General features: G+C 36.8%; 2 protein-coding genes across 2 annotated transcripts in view; both read left to right on the top strand.

The window, feature by feature from the left end:
- The window catches only part of LOC311295458 (NACHT, LRR and PYD domains-containing protein 3-like), an 86,282-nt gene extending 85,227 nt beyond the window's left edge, over window positions 1-1,055 (top strand). The window contains exon 8 of the mRNA XM_084416843.1: window positions 23-1,055. Within this exon, the coding sequence (XP_084272969.1) occupies window positions 23-591 (569 nt within the window). The 3' untranslated portion in view covers window positions 592-1,055. The remainder of the gene's footprint in view (window positions 1-22) is intronic.
- Window positions 1,056-7,363: 6,308 nt separating this feature from the next.
- LOC311296397 (fascin-2-like) lies at window positions 7,364-8,064 on the top strand. Its single transcript, XM_084418113.1, has 3 exons — window positions 7,364-7,479; window positions 7,572-7,739; window positions 7,855-8,064. The coding sequence occupies exons 1-3, from the start codon at window positions 7,371-7,373 to the stop codon at window positions 8,058-8,060; spliced, it is 483 nt and encodes a 160-aa protein (XP_084274239.1). The 5' UTR covers window positions 7,364-7,370; the 3' UTR covers window positions 8,061-8,064.
- The last annotated feature ends 1,355 nt before the right edge of the window (window positions 8,065-9,419 follow it).

Below are 9,419 nucleotides of genomic sequence, written 5' to 3' on the forward strand. Positions count from 1 at the left end.
TAATGTGTGTTCTTGTGTTCAGATGCCGTTGATCTCACACTGGATCCAAACACAGCACACACTCGTCTCGCTCTGTCTGAGGAGAACAGAAAGGTGACGCATGTGTATAAGAGTCAGTCGTATCCTGATCATCCAGAGAGATTTGATGTGTGGTGTCAGGTTCTGTGTGGAGAGAGTCTGACTGGACGCTGTTACTGGGAGGCTGAATGGAGTGGAGATGCTGGTATATCAGTGTCATATAAAGGAATCAAGAGGAAAGGAGGGAGTTATGAAGGGAGTGATGACTGTTGGTTTGGATGTAATGAGAAGTCCTGGAGTTTGAACTGCTCTAATCACGGACTCTCTGTCTGGCACAATAATAACTCCACTGATGTTTCTGCTGGTTCAGGATCCTGTAAGAGAGTAGGAGTGTTTGTGGACGTGTCGGCCGGCACTCTGTCCTTCTACAGCGTCTCTGACACACACACACTCACACACTTACACACATTCACACACACATTCACTGAACCCCTCTGTGCTGGATTTAGACTTCGTTGTGTTTACTCTTTAGTGTCTCTGTGTCACATTAAACAACAAACACACACTGACTGACACACACACTGACTGACACACACACACACACACACACACACACACACACTGTAAAAGAAAACAAAGAAAATCTCTCATTGTTTATCAGAAGTGTGTAATTACATAAACACACACACACACACACACACACACACACTAAATTGCCATTTCTCCAGTTGTGTAACTGATTGTGTGTGTTACTGCATTATCAGCGTTATTGATATTCACACACTTTATTTGTGCACAATGTGTTATTAAAATCCTTCAGATGATCTGATTAAAACTGCTGGATCTCACAGGATTATTATAATCAATAATGTGAAATGAATAACACATCATCTATATAATCATAGAGATAACTGTAAAATGAACATTAATCTACTGTCACCTCCAGTATTTCACTGTTAATTCACATGTTTTATTACAGTTTAATCATGTTATTGTAGTTTATGGTCAATAAACGCTTGTTCCTGTTTCAGTCTGAACATGTTTCTTCAGTTGTTGATCTTTGACTGTTATTTTCATTCATGATAAACGTTTGTCACCCTGAGTTTCACTGTTTTTACACGTTTGCTTTTTAATGTCCAGTTTTGACTGAATCACTTTATGAATCTTCATCAAAAGAGAGTTTGGACTGAATCTAATACAGAAGAACTGTTGAACAGGAAAGTAAATGAGTCTGGGACAAATAATCAAAGTCAAAGAATTACAAAAAAAAAAAAATTTTAATGTGTAATTATATATTATGTACGAACTATAGAGTTAGGGTTAATTTATAGTTATTACTATAGTAAATACATGTAACGTGTAACAATGACACTGTAAAATAGTGTTACCAACAAAAACATGTAAAAACAAAACATGTATCAAGTGTTTATAAATGTACGCAGTATTAGTGTTTGTTTCATATAGTTTTAGAAAACTTTTATATTATTTTCTACAAGTTTAAAAACTGTAATGTGGTTTACGTAAAAAGAATATAGTACATATTGTCCTTAAACACCTTTATATGTGAGACTACATCTGAATTATGTTAAAAATATTGCAATTATCATTTTAATTCAGAAAAAAATAAAAATAAATGCTCATTATGTTTATTTTTTCCGACAATCATGACATGATGATATGATGAATCTCTCTCTCTCTCTCTCTCTCTCTCTCTCTCTCTCTCTCTCATTTATTTATTTATTGTGTTGAAATGACCATTAAAGCGGCATTTGCCATAAAAGTGTTTTAAATCAAAATGCATTGTAAAAGTATGCAAGTATATATTATATCTATATTAATAAAGGTTAGTTCCAGTCCTTAATTCTGATTTCAGAGTAACACTGACAGACACTGACTGGTTCAGTTACAACGATTCAAAATGTCAATTATTAGCTTTATTTCACATGTACAAAGTTGCATCAAATGAACGGTTGTTGTTGTTTTCAATGGAAAGAGTTTCTCATTTCCCCAGATTAGTGTGTCAACATGCCCCATTACTAGATCAGTGTGTGTTGTTAATAATGCGCTGCCCTGTGCAATAACAGTGAAGATGAGAGTGATTTGTGTGGAGAAATGAAGCAGATGTTGACTGGAGTAAAGTGTGAGTTCTGCTCTCGGTCTCATATCTGGTGTCGTCAGACCTCAGGTGTGAATAAAGCTGAAATGAATGAAACACTCGGCTGATGTTTGTCTCTCTACTGGAGTCACACACAGATCTAGTTTAGCAGAAGGAAAATCTAATGAGAAAGAGGACAATCACTGTTTTGACTAGTTGTCTTGAAGAACTCAATATTCTTATTGCTCTTTGATGTCTGAATGTTAATATTAATTTTGTTTGATTTGTGTAAATTGCAAAATAATAGTTGAACAGAAATTGATTGCTGTAAAGTTTTGACATTTGAAAGGCCGAAGCTTCACTGTAAAAAAAAATCCTAATTTTACAGAAAATAACTGTGATTTTTTGACGATAATTTTCTTTAATTTTAAATTGTAGTCAAAACACTGTAAAATTACAAATAATATCTGTAAAATAAAAATTCAGCTGTTATTTTAGGTATTGTGACATTAATGACAAATTCTAGTAATTCACATTTTTTATACAGAAAATTTATCGTATTTTTAATACAGTATTTTTTCGGTTTTCTTAAATTACATAAAAATGTATGTAAAATTACAAATATAATCTGTAAATAAACAGTAACAAAACAGTTAAATGATAAAAGGGTCAAATGACTGTCAGCCCCCCAAAAAACTGTAAAACATCCTAAATTAAATAAACTGAAAAACACTGTTATTTTACAGGTATTTCCTGAATAATCACGATCATATACCTTCATTGTAAAAAAAAAAATCATAAAAAAGGGTCAAATGACTGGCAGCTGCGGCTGCCAAACAAAAACCATAAAAATAAAGTCAAATATTCTAATTTAAATAAACCGAAAAAACACTGTTATTTCACAGGTATTTCAACATAGAATCAACATATGAATCTCAACAATGGTGACAACTAACAAAGCCTTTTTGTGACTTTATAGTAGTTACTCCACCAGAGGAACTCCACCAGGGCCTTGCTGCTCTTCTGTGAGCTTTCCAGCTCATCCTGAGCTTCCTTCAGCGAGCTTTCCAGCTCATCCTGAGCTTCCTTCAGCCTCACCTCACAGCCTGAAGGAAGAAGTGATCTGGACACACACGCACCTCTAGAAATGTTCTGGTCTGCATCTGGATTTCAGCATCTGCCTGAGCTCTGACTCTGAGCTCTGAGACTTGGCTTTGTAGTCGAGAAAGATCCTCCAGCACAGACTCTTCTGACGACCTGACCACAGAAACAGCTGATCGTTCACTCTCTAATATTATCCACTGAGGAACATCATGTCCTACGAGCACGGCTTGCTTTTGAGTTAATTTGTGTTGATGTTGGGGTGAATCTGACCCAGACTGGCTTCATGACACTCATCCGCTGATATTCTTCTAGACTGATCTAAGAGGTTTGTTTGTCTCCTGATCTTGAAGCTGGAGCGACGTGACTCAAGCGGCTGAGAAACATCAGCAAGTCTTTATCCTTCTTAACAGACTCCTGTAGTGAGAAGAAAAATCACTCATGCTGAATTTGATCTAGAATTCTGATTCCATCCCATCATAATGACATCATCTGGTAGTTTCCTCTCATTTGAAGTGGCGTAATGAAAGTGAGGCTCTTGTGACATCATCACGACACTCACCATGGCAACAAAATGGAGGAGGTTCACGCCTGGTTTGTTGGCTTTGATGTCGGTCAATTTGAGCAAAGAAGAAATCCTGAATCCAGCAGCATTCCCAGCGTAACCACCCTGGCAGATTTAATAGTGATTTATTCACTTACATTTTTACTTTTTAATTAATAAATTGTAGGGGTGTAACAGTACACACACATGACGGTTCGGTACGTACCTCGTTATTGAAGTAATGGTTCGGTACAGCAGGGGGGAGTAAACTAAACACAAAATTGCTTCTTTTTCTTTTGCTGATCCTTCACAGTTCATCTCCAACCCTAATCAAACACATGTGAGTCCTGTGGAAAAGTGTTTAAAGTGTTGAAGCCTGACGTGATCTGAAAACCTCTCAGCGCTTGACTTCAACATTCTCTTGTTCCCTCACTGCCGCTGTGGGCCGACTGAACTGATCAGGGGTGCGTTTCCCGAAAGCATCGTTGGCCAACTATGGTCGCAAGTTCATCGCAATGTCCATTGAACTCTATTGGTAACGACGGAACTTGCGACCATAGTTGGCCAACGATGCTTTCGGGAAACGCACCCCTGGTCAAATAAGCTTTAAAGTGTTGTTGTGGAGGCGGTCAGATGTAGATATCTGTCGCAGTGTGATATAAAATATGAGCGGAAGTGGAAAACAAGTCATTTTGGCAGCTTGGTTTCAACAAATGCTGTTCAGTTAGGATGCTTGTTTCAGGTCTGAAACTTGTGATATGTGTTTATAGTGCAATGACCTCTTATAAGTCAAAAGACCAAAGCGAATGTGAATCCTCATGTCATGACCTCTTTAACACTGAGGATTTTGCCGTGTTTGTTACCAAAGGCCCCTGTGGCACATTGTTGGCTAGCAATGCTTTCTGAACATTGTAATAATATGAGACTGAAACATTGTTTTCTTTGTGACAGACTTGTTAGCAATAATGACATTTAGTTATGACCTTCTTTTATTCGCAGGTTTCCTGCAGTTTGACTAATTCGTTCTCCTCAACCTCATCATCACCATATACTCGTGTGATGGATATAACATAAAACTGTTTGTGATAGAGTTGAATTGTGCAAATCAGAGCCTATGCGTCCCACATTTACATGATTCACATCAATTTATGTCCATTTTATTTATTAATTTGCATTTTTACTGTTGAATACATAATTTATAACATCTATCTTTATTTAATTTTTAATGTAAATGCAGTATTGAGTATCTAGTACACAGGTGATACATATCCACATGGTATTGGGGATAGGGTGGGGGTTCGGGGTCGGTGTTGGCGTTTGGTGAAAGGGTGACTTTTATGTTTTTACAAAAGCTCAACATTCACTATTTACTTACAGTATATATTTACTATCTACTATATAGTAAGTCGCATCAGCCAGGAAAAAGAAAGACCTCCCTGTTTGAGAACATTTCTACAACTTCCAATGTATGTATGGTGTTTTAAAGGAAAAGAAAAAAATGACATATCACAATTTGTTTTCCTCAATTCATTTCATTATTATATGTAATATCTTAATTCAGAAGGTGAGATGCTTGGAGTGTGATATATATATTCAGTCGATGTACATGTACAGTGACTTCCATTCAAACTCTTTTCTCTTCACATTTCTTGGGTGGAAAGTTTGGCTCGTGTTTGACCAGAGCAAACAAAGCTTAAATGCCACAGCCGACGCTGTAGAAGAAGTCGAGAGATACGAACATTCAAAGAGCCGGAGATCCACTAGAATACTGGAAAATACAGGAACACGTGTCCCACATCTGGACACTTTGGCATTGCAGTTTCTTTGTACACCGGCCTCCTCTGTACCGTGTGAAAGATTGTCCAGACGGGAAGAACTGTAAAAGTGGAGAAATAGACCCAATCGCCCAAAACACTGACAAACAGCTCTTATTTCTCAATACAAATCACTCCAAACTTCTTCATCACCTTTCTGTCGTTCCCACAGTCACACAAGCACTGTCACTGCCAAGTCTCATAAGCAGATTTAATAACCAGATGATCACATCACACAATGTCCTTATTCACATTTTAGTCCCACACCTTATCTTGTCCGTCAAATTATTAATTATTAATTCACGATTAATACAAATGATTAATTAATGATTTTCATTGATTAAAATGTATTCAATTATATTTTCAATACCCAGTCATACAAGTAATATGAAGAAGTATATGTGTATTTTCTATGTGTGTATTTTAGCTGCTTTATTTTTTACTGTTTACTGTTTACAACACTCTTGAAGCTTTAAATCTGTTCTGGGAACAGTATCTAAGCCTTTATGAGGCTTCATTTCTCCATCTCTACACTGTGAGCCTGCAGCATTAGATCCAGTGATGTCTGAAAGATTATAAACACACATTGTGCACTAAATGTTTTGAACAATTGTTTTTTTACACACACACACACACACACACACACACACACACACACACACACACACACACACACACACACACACACACACACACACACACACACACACACACACACACACACACACACACACACACACATCAGCAATCAACATGTGAAACTCAACAATGGTGACAATCATAAAAAAGCTTCATGCCACAATATTGCAACGGGTATAAATTATGCAGATGAAATGTCTTTTTCTTTATTTGCTTTTATTTCTGCTGTTGTTTTTAGTAGCTTGTTTTGTGATGTTCAGAGAGTTGATCTGTTTATTTGAATATTTTGTCGATTGACATTGTTGATGCCTGTATGTCCACAGAAGACACAGTACGTCAATGCGACATCAAGAAGACGCTGGACTCCAACTCATCCATTGGTCAGATCATGTCAAATTTTGGTTGAAAATTAAAATGAGGTTGATGTCTAAACCCAGTGTTTGTTTGACGTCAAGCTCCAACGTCAGACATATATAACATTTTGACTGGAATAAATGGCACATTGTTAAATAAAAAAGATAAATAAGTGAAATATGCAGGACAGAACATTATATCTGTGAAGATCTCAGCAGAGGAGGATTAAACAACTCCACAAACTGCATTACCAGCTCCACTTATTTTCTTTAGTTTGACGCTTGAATTTTTAATGTTAGTTTCTCAACTTACCCTTCTTTTGATTTTTGACATTTTGTGCTATAACAACTAAATTAGCAAAAGTTTCTATTTATTTCCTATAATAACACATTGCCTGATGCGTCACCATAGAGTTGATGTTTGTAAAAATGAGTTTGTATCAAAAACTGTTAAATCAGATAATTTACCCAGAAATGTTAATTATGTCATCATTACTCAAACTATGACTTTATTCCTTCTGTGGATCATAAAAAAAAAAAAAAAACATTGTCATGAATGTTGGTAACCAAACAATTTTGGTGACCATTTACTTCTATTGTATGAAAAAAAAAAAAAACTTTTGTGTTCCATAGATAAAAAACATAAAAAGTCATACAGGTTTTTGAACGACATGAGGGCGAGTAAATGATGAGAGAATTTTCATTTTGAGGTGAACTATCGCTTTAACATGTAAATATAATATATAATATGCATAGGTCTGATCTTGAATATGTGTGTTCTTGTAACTGATAGAGAAGAAAACACCATGTTGGACATTGAGTGGTTGGGCCGACGAGTCGCTTTGAGGGCAAACAATGGAGAATATGTCTGCACAAAGAGAAATGGCCAGCTTGCAGCTGTGAGTGATTCTGTGGGTGAGTGCACACTGATTCTTCTCTGACCTTTTACTAAACTTCCACTACTGGATACAACACGAGTCAGATAAATCCTCTCATGTGTTCGGCAGGGGAGGACGAGCAGTTTGTGCTAAAGCTGATTAATTGTCCTATCCTGGTCTTGCGTGGGGAGAACGGCTTTGTGTGTCACCACAAGAACTCCAATACACTGGACGCCAGTCGCTCTGTTTACGACATCTTCTCATTGCTTTTCAGCGATGGCGCATACCATATAAAAAGTGAGTCATGTCGTGTGAGCTGAGACTGACGAGAGTTTCACTGAGCAACACTGACTCTGTTGGGCACTTCTGCGCAAAATTCCTGATCCATGTATTTTCTTTTTTTCTACCACAGGTGGAAATGAAAAGTTTTGGTATGTGTCCGGCAGTGGTCTGGTGTGCACAGATGGGGACAAACCGGAGGATTTCTGCTTTGAGTTTGTGGAGTATGGACGGGTTGGCATCAAGGGTCAGAATGGCAAGTACCTGCGTGGAGACCAGGGAGGCACGCTGATGGGCGATGGGTTAAGCGTGGACGCCTCTTCCCTGTGGGAGCACTGAGTGCTGGACAGAACCAGAGACACAAACACAGACTCACTCAGAAACAATCAGTTCTCGTACTGACACCTGTTAAACTAATGACTTTCAGGAGAACGCTGTTCATTCATGTTCTTTCTCCAGGCTTTTTTGTGAGTAAGTGAAATATCTGTGGTTTTATGTGTTTCTAATACTGCCCTAAAGCCCTAAGTTCAAGCACTTTCTGGATTAAGAAACTACTACAATAACAGCTTAAATATTTCCATGTTTATTATTTTTTTCTTCATTAAGAATAACACGCATAATAAAATATGAAACAACATTTGAAGAATAAAAAAGCTTCAAATTTGGAGTTTTTACACTTTGCTGTGTTTTGGGTTCCATCAAAAATATTCATGAGCATATGATAAAATAAAATAACTATAAATTAATGTTGTTCTGATCATATTTAATTTCAAATCTGAGGATAACTCTTAAACTTTTTTATACCATGCCATGTGATTTTGTTTAGAGGAGACTAAAATGCTAATAATAGTTACTCTTATACAGATTAAGGTAAGAAATACATTATTTTGTAGTATTCTACTGTGACACTGTCACACATGACACATGTTTTAACCACTCTATGTATTATAATGATTTTATGTATATTAGAGTTTTAATAGGTTTACATGTTGTCTTAGTCATTTTAGTCCATTTTATTCCTCTTATCTGTTTTTATGTGTGTATGTCTTTAAATGATTATGGTCTGCCTGTCATGTGAGAAATCACATGACAGGAAACAGGAAATAGCCAGCATAAAGGAAGCAGCATGGCAAACAAACATGGTCTCTGTCAAGAGGACCAAAGCTGGATTGAGGAGTTGCTTTTAAGGACTTACCATTCCAGCAAACCACATCACTTTCATTGGATTATCACTACAGTTGGATTGTATATACACCAGTGGACACTTACACATTGGGACTTACAGCACGCAAGGACTCTTAAGGACTGTTTTATGGTATGGAACCAATGGACTATGCTTTTAACAGCCTAAGGCTTCTTTGTTGTATTGTGTTGTTTTAAGTTCCTGGTAGAAATTGTAAATACACTTCATTTATTCACTTTATTTCTGTTGTCATCTCATCTTTTAAAACACTTAACAAACTCACACAGTTTAATCTGACCCCATTTTTTAGCTCATGTAACTCTACCGATAAGGCCGATTGTTACATATGGTGGCCCGTACGGGGACGTTTAAAGATTTTTAACGCTGTGTTGAGAAGTGTGTTTTAAGATGACGACTAATCAAGATAATGCTGCTTGTTTTAATACATCAGCTGGTTTTAATGATGAACAGGTTTTTCATCATTGTGAGTGTGTACAGCTTCGTGCTGAGGTGAT

Source organism: Rutilus rutilus (genome assembly GCF_951802725.1).
Source record: "Rutilus rutilus genome assembly, chromosome: 1".
Lineage (NCBI taxonomy): Eukaryota > Metazoa > Chordata > Actinopteri > Cypriniformes > Leuciscidae > Rutilus > Rutilus rutilus.

What these genes read in the sequence shown, in the direction of transcription:
- LOC311296397 (XM_084418113.1), top strand. Translation starts at nt 7,371, where the DNA reads ATGTTGGACATTGAGTGGTTGGGCCGACGAGTCGCTTTGAGGGCAAAC. An exon ending in AGCTGTGAGTGATTCTGTGG is followed by an intron (nt 7,480 to 7,571) that starts GTGAGTGCACAC and finishes TGTGTTCGGCAG; the next exon opens with GGGAGGACGAGCAGTTTGTG. An exon ending in TGGCGCATACCATATAAAAA is followed by an intron (nt 7,740 to 7,854) that starts GTGAGTCATGTC and finishes TTTCTACCACAG; the next exon opens with GTGGAAATGAAAAGTTTTGG.